Here is a 17,479-nt window from a genome sequence, read left to right on the forward strand (position 1 = left end):
AAGTGTGCAGCCTAGCTCGACCATTGGGAGACTTTGGGAGGGAGAGAGAGAGAGAGAGATTGTTTGACTCTGGAGGCTTTGGTTTGTCTGCAATTACTTAGGGCCTTGCTAGACCTACCGCTGAATCCAGCAGTGAGGAGGGGCCAGGCCGTGCTAGAAGTAGTGTGGCCTGTTGGCCCTGTCTACACGTGAGACGCGACAGGGCCTAGGAAAGCACCATCACATCCGCCATTTTCTTTTACCTTAAAGGGGCCGCGTGCGCAGGAGCGCAGCACCGGGAAAGGTAAGTAGTTTTTTTTTAAAGGTCCCCCCATCCCCCGATTTCCCCCCCACGACCTCCCCTGGCCTCCAATCCCCCCTGTCCGCACGTCCATGTCTCGCCACCCACCTGTCCCCACCTGCTGTGTCCTGCTGTGCGACGGTGGAATCAGTTACCTAGGGAGGTTGTGGGCTCTCCCACACTAGAGGCCTTCAAGAGGCAGCTGAACAACCATCTGTCAGGGATGTTTTAGGGTGGATTCCTGCATTGAGCAGGGGGTTGGACTAGATGGCCTTGTAGGCCCCTTCCAACTCTGCTATTCTATGACTCTATGCTGCTGCCACCGCCGCCGATATCCCCAGACTCTCTGTCCCGTCGCTGCCCCATTGTCCCTAGCCGGTGTTTCCTGTTGTCGCCATGTCCGTCCTGCAGGCCGGACATGGCGACAACAGGAAACGCCAGCTGGGGGCAGTGGCGGCAGTGGGACAGAGTGACTGGGGACATCGACAGCAGGACACAGCAGGTGGGGACAGGGGTGTGTGGCGAGACATGGACGGGGGGACGGGGGGATCGGAGGCCAGGGGAGTTCATGTGGGGGGCTAATCAGGGGGAAGGGGGGCGGGAGCGCTGCGGCCCATCTTCTGCTTTTCCTGGCTACTTGCGTCTGTGGCAGCCGGGAAAAGTGGCGGAACGGTCCACACACCTGCGGTCCCGGCCTCAGCACGACCTGAGGCCGGGACCGCAGGAAGAACTGCGCTACAAGCGGTTCCGGTTAGTGCGGTGCCAGGGCAGCTCGAGCCCTGGCTGAGGCCAGGATCCCATGTGCGTCATTTGGATGCCCAGGGACGAGCACGGGCCTCACACCGCGCTAACCCCTGGTCTAGCAAGGCCCTTTGAGTGAAAGACAACAGAGGCTGCACAGACAACCCAGAGATATCTATTGTAACTTAGCCCCATGGTGCTGGCATGCAACGCAGGGCATTAGGAAGAGGGGCTCAGAGTTGCGTGTTTGTGCAGGAAGTAGGCAGGAGTTCAAAGTCTGGATGTGCGAAGTGGTGCCAACGCACAAGCCCTGAGAAACTAATATACATAAGTGAGAAGTGTGAATGGACAAAGTAGTGTTCACTGCCACAACACCCACCCTAATGTTAGAGTAGAGAAACTTGTGACAATCATACACAAGTTTTTTTTAAAAAATTGAAATTTTAAAATAAAAAAGCCATCCATCCAGGCGGCCAGTAGCAAACTCGGTTAACAACAGTAGTAGCTTGCAACGAGTGAGGATACAGTCAGAAAAGATATTTGAGGGAAGGGGAGAATGTAACACACAGAGAATAGCAAAAGCTTCAAAGTACAGCAAAAGCTACAAAAGTAGGAGTGAGTGAAGTTAATTTCAGATACATTGAATGTCTCACTTGTTCTTTATTTCAGTGATTTTAACATTAAGATGTTATGTAGAACAGATTTGTCTTAAATGTGTGCTGTAAAATCAGACATGTGACCAAGGCAATGTTCGGGTGCTGGACACGACCCCTTGGGGCCGACCATGTTGTCCTCCTTTTTGGTTTCCAAAATATGGTCACCCTACCCATTTGGCAATTTGAGAAACTTTCCTGGGTACCATCACAAAATGGCCACCATGGCTAGGCAAAAAGGACAAGAAACCTCTGCCAGACACAGAGAACCAGGAAGAAGTGGGGGCTGAGCTCCAAAACACTACACAATTCATTTGAACTCACAGTTTTCAATACCAATAGAAGCCTGTTTCACAGAAGGCAAAATCTTTTTTCACTCTCAACTTGCCAATTTATTCTCTCTCTCCCCCCACCCCCAACTCTCTCTCTGGATCATCACCCATACACATTCTCTCTCTCTCTCTCTCTCTCTCTCTCTCTCACACACACACACACACACACACACTCACACACACAGCGCCATATACATGAATGCATGCACGTATTCCCTCCTCTTCAAGCAAACAAAAATCCACATTTAATCTTTTTCAGAATCCTTCTAAAATCCCCCTAAATCCTTTTTCACTCCCTCCCCTTTTCTCACATACATGCATCCTCCATCCACATAACCTCCCGTGTGGTGGAGGCTTGCCACTGCCTTTCCTAGCCCCACAGTTCTCCCTAGCCCCCACTGCTCTCTTTAGCACATGCTGCTTACCAATAAGAAATTACAGGAGTCTCTTTGTTCCCTTTTTCTTTTCTTTTTCTGTGGCTAGGCATGCTATAGAGGAAAACATCGACCTGCAGTTGCCCACCATCTTCATTTCCTAAGAATGTCTCCCAATTCCACATGTTGCCCAGAAGCATTAATGAGAAATGAAGATGACAGTAGCTGCAGAACCTCACATTGCTTTGAAGAGATTCCAGCTGCTCAGAAGTGGGTTTTTTGGGTGTGTGTGTGTGTGTGTTAAAGTAGGAGGCTTATGGAACCTCAGCAGAACCAAAAATAGTGTCCAGGGACACACTGGTGCCTGTAGGCACCATGTTGCCTACCCCTACCCTATGTAGAAGGGCTTCTTTTTTTCTTTTTCTCCCCCCCCCATTTTTTTATTTTATTTTGTAATTTTTGAAAATTAACACTCTATTTCCTCCCCCCACCCCTACATGCGATAGTCCAAGCATTTTGTAATTATAATAAATCAAGGCAGAAAAATACAAAATAACTTATTCACATGAACCAGAGGGACCAGAGGCAGAGGGTTATGAAATTGAATGTTACCAACATACATAATAAATTGATACCAATCCATAGCTAACGTATCGTGTACCCTACTTTCTTTTGCCAATTGTAACTTGTTTGTTAATTTTTCAGATAAGGCCATCTTCCAAACCCGAGTCCACCAGGCATCCAATGAAACTCCTTTTATGTCCTTCCAAAATTGAGCAATGACCAGTCTGGCTGCTGCCAACAAAAATCCAGCCAATGGCTTAAAGGAGACGTTTTTGTTGTTTCCCAGAAATAGTCTTAGAAGTGCCAACTCTGGTGTTCTGTCCAACTGGTGTCCAAGTATCTCATCCATTTCACCAAAGACTTCAGTCCAAAACTTTGCCACTTTTGCACAGGATCACCACATATGCTTGGTGGTACCTGGTTCCTTACATCCCTTCAGCACAATCTTGTCAATTCCTGGTGAATGTGTGCTAAACAAACAGGGGCCATGTACTATTTTTGAAGAACCTTCAAAGCTTGTTCCCTCATATTAATAGATACTGATTTAAATGGGAATTTTCCAGCATTGAGTTCCATAATACATCCTCTATTTCTATTTCCCAGTCCAGTTCCCATATCTGTTTTAAACTATTGGTTGAACCCATGTTTAAATCAATTAGCATTCTATAAATATGTGACACCAGGCCTTTCTCCCCCTTGCCAACAAGTTTAAGTATGGATTCAAATGGTGTTAAATTTCTCAGGGCCTGTTTAGAACCTGCTCTCCCATGGCATATTTAATGTGACCACGACAGAGAGCAGTTCATGGGGCTGTGTACCCGCTGCCATGTAGTTAGTTGCTGTGGACTGAACTACATTCCCCTCTGTCACAGGACCAGCTAAGACCTGGCCAAAAGTAGAAGGGAGACCAAAGCATAACAGGCCTCTGAAAAAGTTCTGCTGGCTGACACTGAGCAGATGCAATGGCGACAGAGAAGTACAATTTCTTCACTACTCTCAATGTCACAAAGTAGGCTTTCAAATGAGCTCTAGCCCATGTTTGATTGGACTTATTCCAAGTATTCCGCCAACAGTACTCTAATCGACATCCCACTTGCTTCATCGCCTGCAGCACCCTTGGAAACCACGGGCTTCGTTTTCACCAAAGCATGGGAGAGGATGCTGGGGAGTGATCATGTCAGCCACCAGAGATCAACTAAGGCTTTGACAGGCTACCTGAACTTTTCACCTTTTTGGTTTGGTAAATATAGATATTTAAAAAACACACACCATAACATCCAAACTAAAATATATACAAAGTCAGAAGCTAGCTCTTTATTTCACACCCTCAATTTCTTCTAGTGCTTTACTACTGTCCCCTTTCTAGCATGACAGTTTTGCAGCAACAGTTTTCCCTACAGAGGAGCTGTAGCTGTAGCAAACTTTAGAGCTACAGAGAAAGCAGACACAGAAGAGGCTGCTAGTGATGTGGGTTTTCTAGAAAATGTTGAATTGGAGAATTTTCCAGAAAAAAATTCTATGCAATTATCTGCATAGGATAATTTGCAGCGGAAAATTTTCAGTTTGCATCGGCAAATGTTCTGACATGTAAAGATTGAATTTATCTTGTTTATTTTATTTATATTTATTAAACAAAACTTTAAAAAGTGCCACATTATTGTTTTTTGTCCCTATTCATCATAAGTATTTGACCTGAAATATTTGAGGGGCGAAATTAAAGCACACTATGGCCACAGCTAGACCTAAGGTTTATCCTGGGATCATCCAGGGTTCACTCCTGCCTGAGCACTGGATCCCCTGTGTGTCACCTAGATGAACAGGTTTGTGTTGGATCCTGGAATGGATCCTGGTTATGTTTTCCATTGATTTGTTAATTGCTGAGGATCTGGAGGAACAGAAGACTCAGCAGAAACTTAAAGGTCAACTCTACACCTGGACATTGAGTGTCATAATTGAATAATTGTCTAACTTCAATTAAGGGTTGCAAGGAGTTGCATCATTGTACAGGTTGTCTATAAAAGTAAATGTATTTTCATGTGCAAGTGTAACTTCCATAACTTCCATGTCCCTCATGTGAGCTGTATTGACTGACCGTTTGTAAGTATTTATATCTGTACTGCCATAACTAAGTTATATATTTATTTGCCAGTAAAAAGGTTTATTTTAACCAACATAAATCTCTGTCTTAATTCACGTCTTTGCTGACTTGGCTGAGAACCGCTGTAATCTCTGCTAGTCTCTGTAGGGCCCAGACAGAGACTTAACACAAAAGGTTATATGCCAGAAACCCAGTCTGTGCAATAACTAAACAGCTTCTAAAGCCATAACTCAACAGTTTGACCCCTGGACAATCCAGGGATAAACCTTAGGTCTAGCTATGGCCTTAATGTGATATAAATTTTAGATTATATAGACAATTTAATTGGAGTACTTGTAAAAAAGGAAAGAGAGTAGCATGTACTTTCCTTACATTGCTTAAATTTAAGGGGGGAAACAAAGTTACTGAAAACTGTTGACATACCAATAAACTACAACCCCCATGATCTACAGCAGAAAATAATGTTCACTTTGCCAGGTTGTTCATTTTGCAAACAGTTGGGGGAAAGAGGAGAGACCCAGCATGCTTCTCCCATTTTCAAGGAAGCCCTCTGCTGCCTACTGTTTTGTTTATCTACTACTACATTTATATCCCACCATTTTTCCACCAAGAAACCCAAGGCAGTTTACATGGTCCTCCTCAGACCTGGATTAAGACATACTGAGGTCTGAAGCCATATCAAGATTCAGAGGCCCAAAGCCATAAAAAGAAAAAGAAAGAAGTGTATTACATTGTAATAGGAAGGGCCGGTATATAAATGTAATTAATTAATTAAATAAATAATAGTATGTCAATTGAGATTTACTCCCAAGAAAGGGTGCATAGAAATGCAATTTATTATTATTATTAATTATTATTATTATTATTATTATTATTATTATTATTATTATTTATATAGCACCATCAATGTACATGGTGCTGTACAGAGTAAAACAGTAAATAGCAAGACCCTGCCGCATAGGCTTACATTCTAATAAAATCATAATAAAACAATAAGGAGGAGAAGAGAATGCAAACAGGCACAGGGTAGGGTAAACAGGCACTGGGTAGGGTAAAACTATTATAACTGCTTAAATTAATCAATTTAAAAAGTTTTAATCGATTAAAAAAGCACTGCAATTACACAGGGTATACGTTTTTTTTAGAAACAACAACTACTACTTACTCTACTCTCAAATATGGCCTACACTTGCCACCCCACAGAAGATAGCACACTACATCAAAGTTCAATAACAAACCAGCTTCAGATACATCTTTGTTTTCTACAGGAATCATAGAATCATAGAACAGCAGAGTTGGAAGGGGCCTACAATGTCATCTAGTCCAACCCCCTGCTCAATGCAGGAATCCACCCTAAAGAATCCCTGACAGATGGTTGTCCAGATGGTCACAGCTCAACTCACAGCTTCATAGTAACCACTTAATGGACTTGCTGTCCTCCTCACTCTTATCTATGGCCTCAAAACAAAGCACATTCTTTTTTTTAAAGGATCTCCAAGCACTCCTCTGTTTACACTGAAACAGGCCACTACCCAATATCAGTTCATAGTCTGCTCCATTACCTCCCAAGTGTAATCCCAGCTTCCTGCAAACAGCATGTAGTCTATGTAGTCACAACATATAATCTCTCCCATCTTGTTTACCTGCCTCATCCACCCAGCTTCTCTTCCACTCACCATTCTTCTCTAAATGACTCCACTATCAACTACATCAACCTGCCCAATTTCGTCCATGTGTTAAAGCTGACATTTCTAATCTTTGCCGTAATAACATTCAATTTTGTGTCAAGATAAACTGAATCAACAGAGCCAGGCCTATCATAAGGAAAGGCAGGTCAGCTGCCTCAGGTAGTAGTTTTATGATATGGCAGAATGGGAGACAGCAAGAAGTGTATTTGAATAGGACTTGCACAGGATGGTGAATTGTGTCCCCATTAATTAGTGAGAGAATGTGATTCCATTTGGATTTTCTACCTCTTGCACCAAAATGTCTTGGCTGCTAATGAAACCAGTCTAGAATTTCCCTCCCTCCTAACACACATAACTGCCCCAAGTAATCATGGAAGTTTATGCAGAGTTTATATTCATGGCTATCCTGGAACTAGCCCAAATAATTTAATTTGGATATGGCTAGTAATTACATTGTTCCATGAATTGAAAGTAAGACATTGTCAAATACCAGCAATTAGAGACCACTTGTAATTACCTACATCTGTAAACCAAGTGTTAAAAGTTAGACTGACTGGAATATGAATTCAACAGTTGATTTCAATGGCCTTCTATCTCTTTGGCCACAGCTAGACCTAAGGTTTCTCCTGGGATCATCCAGGGTTCACCCCTGCCTGAGCACTGGATCCCCTGTGTGTCACCTAGAGGAACAGGTTTGAGCCCTGGACGATCCAGGGATAAACCTTGGGTCTAGCTATGGCCTTATTAAACTTTATTCAGGAATGACACACTCCAGCTTATTATTTATTTATTTATTTATTTATTTATATAGCACCATCCATGTACATGGTGCTGTACAGAGTAAAACAATAAATAGCAAGACCCTGCCGCATAGGCTTACATTCTAATAAAATCATAATAAAACAATAAGGAGGGGAAGAGAATGCAAACAGGCACAGGGTAGGGTAAACAAGCACTTTGTAGGGTAAAACTAACAGTATAAAGTCAGAACAAAATCAAGTTTTAAAAGCTTTAGGAAAAAGAAAAGTTTTTAGCTGAGCTTTAAAAGCTGTGGTTGAACTTGTAGTTCTCAAATGTTCTGGAAGAGCGTTCCAGGCATAAGGGGCAGCAGAAGAAAATGGACGAAGCCGAGCAAGGGAAGTAGAGACCCTTGGGCAGGCGAGAAACATGGCATCAGAGGAGCGAAGAGCACGAGTGGGGCAATAGTGTGAGATGAGAGAGGAGAGATAGGAAGGAGCTAGACAGTGAAAAGCTTTGTAGGTCAACAGAAGAAGTTTATATTGGATTCTGAAGTGAATTGGAAGCCAATGAAGAGATTCCAGAAGTGGAGTTACATGGTCAGAGTGGCGAGCCAAGAAGATGATCTTAGCAGCAGAGTGGTGAACAGAAACCAACGGACTGATGTGAGAAGAAGGAAGGCCAGTGAGAAGAAGGTTGCAGTAGTCCAACCGAGAAATAACCAATGCATGAACAAGAGTCTTGGCAGAAGAGACAGACAAAAATGATCAAATCTTGGCAATATTATACAGGAAAAAATGACAGGATTTAGCTACTGTCTCAATATGAGGAATAAAGGAGAGCAAGGAATCAAATATAAAGCCAAGACTACGAGCTTCCTTGACTGGAGTAAGTGTAACATCATTGACAGTAAGAGAGAATGAGAGATGAGGAGAAGGTTTAGGAGGAAAAAACAAGCAATTCAGTCTTTGCCATATTAAGTTTCAAACGATGATGAAGCAACCAAGCTGAGATATCTGAAAGACATGCCGAGATACGATCGTGAACATCAGGAGAAAGATCCGGAGATGAAAGATGTAATTGTGTATCATCGGCATACAGCTTAAATGGAATCCTGTGTGTCAGTTGTCAAATTGCCCCAAACCTTCATTGTGAGTATTCTGCCCTTCTCTTGTCTGCCCAGCAATTGCTTAGATTCCTCCACCCACCCCTCCCTGCTCCTCCCCATGGCTTTGGCTGTGGCATTGGCAATGGCATCCAGACTTCCTCATTCCATCTTCTTAGGCCCTTTCACCTGGAAACAGTTGGACCATGCTTCTTTTTCCTTCTCAGGGTTACCCGGCTCCCAGTCTCATGTCCCAGCTCTCTCTCAGATCAACCCTCTTTCCCATACAGATCTTTTAAAACCAAGCATTAGACACACACAAATTCACACGACAGCTAAGGAGGTACAGGAGAGCTGATAGCAAGGCTGATGGTCCCTATTGCCTGCTCTACACCACAAAACCTCCAAATCCTTCTCTCTGGGCATAAAACACACCCTTCTTCTAAGCCTCCTACTTTGCCCTGAAAATGTAAGATCCAGTAGATGTCATCCTTTATCATCAGGGTTTTCCACTAAACCCATTTGAGTGATCTTAAACTTCTATTTCACTATTTATTTATTAAATATTTCTACTCCACTTTTCTGTTTCAAATTGGAGCCAGTGGGGGCTTTTTCTATTGCTAATTGCAATGCAGGGGATATTTTATGGATATCATGGCTGGGGAGGAAAGGGTTAAATCTCCTCACCACACGCAAGGTTTTTATTTTAATCATCTGACATAACTGCAAGCCATACAATTAATATAATGTGTAGTTGGGCCCTAATAGGGCCTTAGAACAATCCAGGAGCATAATCTGAATTCTTTGGAGATGCAGTCCACACTCCTTTTGAATTGCACAATTATATCTGATTTGAGACAAGAGATAGATTTCTGCTTTGCTCTACTTAGGTATAGCTCTCTGTACCTTCTTACTACTTAGATATACTTAGGTATAGCTCTCTATACCATCTTATACATATTAGGATACAATATCTCTTATTTTAAAATATGCAATTTTATTTATTTATAAATAAGTGGAACTTACAGTCCAATTCTGATAACATGTTTTCTCTGAAATATCCAAAATATTTCGGAAAGAAGGGGTGGTAGGCACAAGGCAAATCAGTTTTTTGGTTTTTTTACAAAGTTATTATAGCAACCTATTAGTAAATATGCTTATTCGGGAAATATAAGAATTCAGGAAAAATCAAGTTACAAATCAGAAATAGAACAGAACAGAGCAAAACAGAGCAACACTTATAAGCCTTGAAACAAGGACTCTTGGCCTGTCAATGAAAATACAGCAAAAAGGGAGCCATGGATACCTTTTGTGGGTGCAATGGAACAGGCCCTCCTTCTCATGGAGGTTAAACCAGGCCTAATCTACACCTGCCATTTATCCCGGGGGCAGCTCAAGGTCATCCCTGTGCATCCAAATGATGCACAGGGGATCCCGGGGTCAACGGGAGATGACCTCTCAGTTGTCCTGGGATAACCTGGACTGTGGTTTTCCTGATTTCCCCCATGGTTCTGGGACAACCCAGAGGACTGCAGGTGGTGTGGCGGGGGCTTCCTGGACCTCCCTCCTCCCCACGAGTAGTGGGGCTCTTTAAACAGGCATGGAGCTGTGTGTGGGGGCTCCATGCCCACTGGTGGTGGTGTGCAACATTTTCGCCATCCCCATGGAATGGCTGTTTTCTGGCACCGAGTTTTTCGATATTTAAAAATAAAAATAAACGAACTCACAGATGCACTGGATTGGGCCCCCGCAATTACATGAACATCTCCTTTTAAAAAATACAACGCAGCACCAGGAACATCCCTCTTCACTTCTGGAATGATGCGCTGACGTTTAGATGCAGGGGGACGATCCCGGAAGCAAGTAAGCCCAGGATCCTCCCCCTCTCCATCCCAGAAGGCCTCTAGGTGTAGATGAGGATCCAGAGTTACTCAGGATGGAAACTAAGGTAGAACTTTATCGCTTGGTATGTTTGATTTCAATCCACCTTTGAATGCCAGTTGTAGTCTGGAATCTAGACTATATTAAACTACAGAGGAAATTCTGCAGGGCAGTGAAACAGTAATGAGCAGCAAGTGGTGGAGGGAAGTAACAAGACATGAGAGAGGTTAAGAGAAGATGGAATGGAAGGCATGTTCCAACACAGGATAATATTTAGTGATGTTATAAATACTTTGTAATAGAAATTTGACTTGTCAAAAAGATGCCAATTCAGTGGCAAGAATCATGATAAATACAGAGTTCCACTTACAATGCCAATTCAGTGGCAAGAATCATGATAAATACAGAGTTCCACTTACAAACATTTTAAACAAAAAAGAAGAAAGATTAAGTAATTTCTGATTTGTATCTCCCCAGAGTCATCCACTAAACCCATGTGAGTGATGGTATACTCATTTATAGCCAGCACAGCAGTAAAAGGAATACTACTACCAACCAAGAGACTAGTGACTACTGAAATGTGAAAATGGGGCAGTTATACTTTCATTAAGTTTCATCGTATTAAGATTTCAAGGAAGAAAAATAAAGTTATTGCATTTCAAAATTTAATTACCTGTGAATTTTAACTGATCAGGTTCTGGACAGTCATTGGTAATTTCAATGAGGCTTGTCCAGGTTTACAAAAACACCATTTTGCATTTACTGTCTCAAGAGCCACCTTTTATTGATCCATGATCCAACCCAATGTCTGACTAAGGAATGGTTAATAGAATTGGATATGGTGTGAGTTGGCATTGTGAAATGTTCTATGCCATGCATGGCTACTGCAGTGCATTTACTTTTCGGATATACATTGCTGCTCAATCTATACATGTGCATAACCCTTTACTATATGTGTGCACATGTCCATTATGTGTCCAAAGCTCTACAGCATTCCTACAGATGCTCAACCTACAGTAATTCAACATCACCTTCCAAGCTGAGTGTCCATTCCTCATTAAAGTAGATTTCTTATTCTGATTCTGTTTTCTTAGAGAAGCAACATTTTTCCAGGGAATGGAAACTAAGGTATCCTCAATAAACCAAAACACAACCTGATAATTGAACTTGCATAGGCCCTTCCTTTAAGCCAGAGTCATTCTCAGAGTTGCAGTCTTGCTAGTCCTTTATCGTGTAGCTCCTGTTGATTTGTTACAAAACTGACTTTCCTCCAAAAGCCTGATCTCATTGACCCTGTTCAGATGACACTCTTAGCCACAGTGTTTAAGCATCAACATTATGGCTTAATGTGTTGTGTGAACCATGATTTAGCATGTCTTGTGAAACATTTCTAACCTTGGAGGCTACATAAACATGGTTTAAACATGCTCACTAATTATTTGTTGCAAAAGTGATAGTAGCCTAACCATGGCTTAGTGTGTTGTCTGAACAGGCCCAGATTATTTTAAGACATGTGCTAGTTGAGTCCCTTTAAAAACCTTAATTAAAACAGCTGTTATCCATGCATGGTTTTGTCAGTCTTAAATCACTTTTCCCTCTTGTAACTGGCTTAGCAAGACCATTCTCCAACTCATATAAACAAAAATATGCTTAAGACCTCCTGGCTCCAATTCTTGATTACAGCCACAAGTTATTCTGCCTACAGGGATGCAGAGGGGAATCATGCATAGCATATAATTTTGGATTGCACATATGATAACAGAACTGCATTATACACAGCAATGCAGATTGTTTTTTTTTTTTTTTTGCAAGACACATTCTGGAACTCCTTGGGATCATCAACAGCTAGCAATGGCATTCATCTTCCAAATCCTCTGCCAAATTATCAAACATGTATCTTATTAGAAGGCGCTTGAAAACAAAAGCTATACATCAACTGAAAACACTGTGCACATTCCCCAGGAAACATCCCATTTTAAAAGGCTCTCTGATCAGCAACACACACTCAGAAGCACATAGAAACACATATAAAAATTGTGAAAAATAATCTGGTTGTGTTTTTGTGTGCATGATCCAAGCCCTTAAAAGGGCAGTTATCTAGTTCATGTAGTAATGAGAGACAGATAAAAATAGGAAAGAGTTTTAGGATTAATTTTGTGTTGTTTTTGTTTTTAATAATACATAGGAAACAGACAGCATTAGCTTTGGGGAAATGACATGGCTAGGAACCACAAACGGACAGGAGAAAATCAAACACCATTTATAGTCAGCATCTCCATTCAAAGCACATAGCCAGCAGTAAAAGGGACTTAACGGAGCTTCCCTCCTACTGCTATCCAATTAAGGCTAGCAGTTATATTATCTCAACCCCTTAAATAGGAAGTTTTAAGAGATAACTGCAATAAGTAATCCACCAGCAAATAACATAGCATAGCTCTTTTGTCCAGCTTCCTTTCATAGTGTGCACCTTACACATCCTTCATTCATATGTATATGGTCATGCATGTATCACGCAGCCAGACTTATGCTCCATGAATTACACCTCTCTTCTCACCTTGCCTGTTCAGTTATCATATGTTCATTCTGCAACCATGGGTCTTGCAACATACAAGTGTTTGCACCAAGAATGTATGCCTATATACACAGATCTCCAATTGCTCATACACATTTTCTTTACATGCTGAACATATGAAGTTTACACTAAACCTACACAGGCACACGTCTTATATTACATCTACTTGATCCACATTTATATGAACCACTTTCCTTCTATCCTCTTTCATCCACACTCAGATTTACCCTATTTAATTTCAATAATGCACCTTTCAAAGGTCCTTCCTTCACAATATATTTCAACCTCCCTTTTGGCTTCCTTCTGTTCTTTCCAGTCTACACCACCAGAGAAGGCACATACACATCATGCTACATAGGAACAGTTTCTATTCAGGTTTACAGTGTGCCCAATCTCAGAAGAAAATCGGCCTGACTTGGGGATCTGGCAAGGATAAGAATGCAATATGCACTTTCTACCTTTGCTACACTGTCCGGCCACCCCTAGAAAGAGGCTGCACTCTTGCTTTCGTGATTCATAAATGCAGCAGCTCACATAAAAAGCACAATGAAGCGAGTGGTTTTGCCTAGGCTCGCTTGTATTTTCCTCCTCCCTCCCATTAACTGCCCGCTTAAAACACACGCATTCCAAAAACCGCATTTGCAGTTACGTGATGGCTTGAAAGCCCACGCCTAGCTACACTAGAGTGAGGTGGGTGGATTGCTTCAAGTAAAATATGCCGGGGCTGGTGCCATCTCACATAATCAATGCGGAGCTCTTTCTTGCTCCGTCACACAACAAGTGGCACCAGATATTCTGCCATGCTTCTTACATGGCAACATCCTAGCATTTAATGTCATGCCCTATAAGGGAGGTGTGTAACGATCCGACTGGTGGGAGGACATGGGGGATGGAAGATAGGCGTTGATCACAACCTCCTCCTTCCCTCCTCCCGAGGTTTTCCTGTGCGCTGCTCAAGGTTCCCGTCTATATATGTTGGGGGAGGGGGGTCGAGATGCGCGCGGAGCCCCCCCTCCCACGAACGAGTGCTTCTAATTTCAGGGCACTCCGGTTCCATTTAGCCAACACAGAACAGATTGGACTCACAAGCCCCATATATATATACACCTATAGAATAATAGTATAGCAAAAAGAAGAAAAGAAAAAGATGAGTGGGGAGTATGACTCATTTCTTCTCCGGGGAGGGCAGCAACTGAGTAGCGGCATCTCGTTAAGACAGAACAGCAATTAGATGTAGCTAAAAGCCCAACAGAATCCGATACTGATTGCATCGCCAGCCTGAATCACAACTCGGTCCCTAACAAGCTAGCTGGAACCTCTCCCAACCATCCATCCATCGTTAGATCCCAGGGTAGCTGCTGTAGCTGCAACCGCCAGGGTAAAGCTTCTTTATGGACAGCCTCAGATCCTGCCAGGGGTTCTTGCCTCCTTCCCGCCGCCCAACAACCCAGCACCGCTTCCTTTCCTCCAGCCCAGCCGATGATGGACTCCCGCATTCCGACACAGACGGCGGCGGCGGCAGCAGCAGCAGCAGCAGCAGAGATGCGCACTCAGTCCCAGTGGTCATACTCCCTGCCTCCCTTGCGCTCGCCCGGCTCCTGCTCGCATGCAGCTACAGACCCTCCTTACTTAGTGGCGGCCAGCCCAGGGCAGCCCGGGGTTTTCTCCGAGCTCGCCGCTCCTCTCTGGGCATCTTCCTCCGACGTCTACTTGTATTCCTCTCCAGTAGATCGGGATTAGCTTTGCTCTCTCAGCCACTGGTGCTGCCGTGGGATTTTCTCGTTTATCCACCAGCAAAAAACAACCCCCCCCCCCCGCGCACCCCCGTTTTCGCCAACGCAGCCCGGCTCAGCAGCTGCTCCTGCTCTCGCCGCGCGCTGAAACGGGCGGCGGCGGCAGGCAGGCAGGCAGGCAGGCAGGCAGCTTCGCTGTGTGGGTTGTTGGCTGTGTCCGAGCCGGAGCTTGTCTCAGTGTGTGTGTGAGGAGAAGGATGTGCAGGAGAAGCGCAGCCCAGGGATTGCCCCCCCGTCCGCCGCCGCCTCACCCTCTTCTCTCCTCCCTCCCTCCCGGCCTGCCTCCTCCTCCTCCTCCTCTCGTTGCTGCTGCCTTCTCGATGCTGCCAGAGGAGAGGTGGAGCTCCGGCTCCTTATCAGATCCTGCGCCCAACCGAAGCCGCTCGCCGAGGTTGCAGGAGCAGCAGCGAGCCAGCCTTGTTTGCCTTAGCCGAGCAGCTGCCAGCCTGTTACGCAAACCGGGCCGGGCCGGCAGTGCTCTCTTCTTACGCCCTCGCCTCACCAATGGCCAAACCCTCCTCGAGCTGTTTCGGAGGTGCCGCCAAGGCGGGATGTTGCTGATGCAGAGCAAGCATCGGAAGGTCTCCCGAAATGCTCAGCAGCGTGGAAGACAAATCGGCCCCTCGATGGAGTGCGGCTGAGGCGGAGCGCGACCCGGCTTCCTCCGCAGCTTCCCCCTCTAGCCTAGCCCAGCACTGCCGCCTAGTCCCTGGTCGCCATTCTGCGTCCCTCTCATTCTCTGTGGTCGCCCCCGCCCCCCCCGAGTCCGCGGCCATTTACTTGCCTCAGGGATCAGCAGCTCCGCGTTTGCTGGCTCCGCTCTTGTCGAGAAACCAGCAGCAGCAGCAGGGAAATTTGCAGCGCTCTCTGCGCGCTCCTTGCCTGGCTGGCAAGCAGTTTACTGTCAGGTGCTGCCCGAGCCACGGGGTCGCGCGCTTGCACCCACCGACATAGAGCTCTCGGCGGCGGCGGCGGCAGCAGCAGCAGCAGCAGGAGGAGGAGGAGGAGGAAGACCGCTCTGCTCTGCAAGCACTAGCGCAGTGGGCGCTCGAGACAGACGGCACCACCGCTAGGGGCACGCGAGGCCTTCTCCCCAAACCACTGAAACGGCTGAAGGTGTGGAGCGCGAGGCCTGCCTGCCTGCCTGCCTGCCTGCCTGCCTTCCCTCTTTCCGTGAGCCTCTTGGATCTAAATGACGCGCTGTCTGCCTCCCAACCCCCGCATTTCCATAAGTGAGGCTGACCTTGGCAAACCCTGCCCCGGGGCCAAGGCATAACCATTTCGATTCCCTCCCCCTCGAAAGTCGCTGGTAGTTCCGGTGAGTCACATACTATCTCTTGCTGCACCTGCCGGAGAGGAGGCTGGGGCTACGCTCCTGCCAATCCCCCTGCCTTTCCCCATTGCAACACCTACAGCAGTCCCTTGAAGTTTTAACAAAACGACACAGAGGAGTTCAATTGCTCTCCAGGAGAGCCAGGATTGTTTACATAAAGTGTAAGCCTTTTTTGTAAACACGCCCATAGTAGCTGTTTGTGAAGGGTACCTTTCGCCAGTGAATAAGGAAGCAGGAACTGTAAATAAGGAATCTGCTTCAGCGGGACAGATCTGTAGGTGGCTGCTCTCCAGCCAGGGCATATCTCTTATTCGGCTCGGAGGACGCATCCAATGGTAACACCTGGCTGGCGATGCCAGGATTGTTAATCACCTGTCTGGGTACTGAACATTTATAATAGTAAGCAACACACATACAAAGTTGGGAAAGAATGGATAATTGGCTCTGCTGTACCTTTAAGAAGCAAGGCAGTTCTTTGCCTGTTGCTTGAATTTTAAAGCTGCGTTCTTGTTCTTGGCCAAAGACTGGATACTCTTAACATTCAGCCTAGTGCTTTCAATTCCAAGCTACCAGGTTTGATCAATTCCAGGGTGTTGTGCACCTAGTCATGCCACGTCAGTCTGGTCATGTGTGCCCTGTGGAGCCAGCTCAGGCAGGGCAGGGCTACCTGTTTGTGTGGCTTCTGGGTTGGCTCCAGATAACCGAGGGTGCGGAAAACGTGCCAGAATCCGAAGTCTGCACTGCAAACTGGTTAGCTGTTAGGAATAGATTACCATGGAGAGCTACCGAGATAAAGACTAGTCTCTTCTTCTTTCCTACTGCTCAAGAAATGTTTTGCTTCCTGTTGAACTCTATGAACCTGTTGCACAGGGTCGGGGTGGGGGAGCTTAATTCTCTGCATCTTCCTGAGGGGGGTGTATTGTGAGGAATGTGAATTTCTTGTCAAAAGACCTCCCCTACTCAAAAATGAGAGGCTCTCAAGGATTCCTGCTGCTCCTCTTTGTCCTTACTCATCACTTCAAGCAAATCCGCTACTGTGTGCTTGTTCCAGGCCCTTCTGCTAGTGCCCACAGCTTTGGAGTTATGTTTATTTAATCTAAAATTAAAGCAAATCCAGGCCTGAAGTTTGCCTTTCCTTCATATTAACACAGCTTGTTGGCTGTGGGGGTAGTGCTCTGGGAACAGCCCCTGTAGTTTTTACACAAACATCTGAGAAACTTGTGACATCTGAAAAACTAACCCTTTATTTAACAAATTTCTAGTTTTAAGTTTAACCTCTTCTCAACAGTGACTTCTTTTATTTGACCTCTTATCAGTAGTGAATTCT

At 44.9% G+C, this 17,479-nt stretch overlaps 1 protein-coding gene across 6 annotated transcripts in view; it reads right to left on the reverse strand.

Moving 5' to 3' along the window:
- Nucleotides 1–16,722, reverse strand: part of PCDH1 (protocadherin 1) — a 185,903-nt gene extending 169,181 nt beyond the window's left edge. For 2 of the 6 annotated variants that reach the window (XM_063130034.1, XM_063130040.1), the window contains exon 1: nucleotides 14,656–14,894. In XM_063130034.1, coding sequence (XP_062986104.1) covers nucleotides 14,656–14,719 — 64 coding nt within the window. In that variant the 5' untranslated portion in view covers nucleotides 14,720–14,894. Of the gene's footprint in view, nucleotides 1–14,655; nucleotides 14,895–15,603; nucleotides 16,127–16,150; nucleotides 16,172–16,362; nucleotides 16,368–16,605 lie in introns of those variants that run through there. The other 4 variants (XM_063130036.1, XM_063130038.1, XM_063130039.1 and 1 more) reach the window with 4 other exon arrangements.
- Nucleotides 16,723–17,479: the final 757 nt, after the last annotated feature.

The sequence above is a fragment of the Elgaria multicarinata genome, chromosome 7 (assembly GCF_023053635.1).
Source record: "Elgaria multicarinata webbii isolate HBS135686 ecotype San Diego chromosome 7, rElgMul1.1.pri, whole genome shotgun sequence".
Classification (NCBI taxonomy): Eukaryota; Metazoa; Chordata; class Lepidosauria; order Squamata; family Anguidae; genus Elgaria; species Elgaria multicarinata.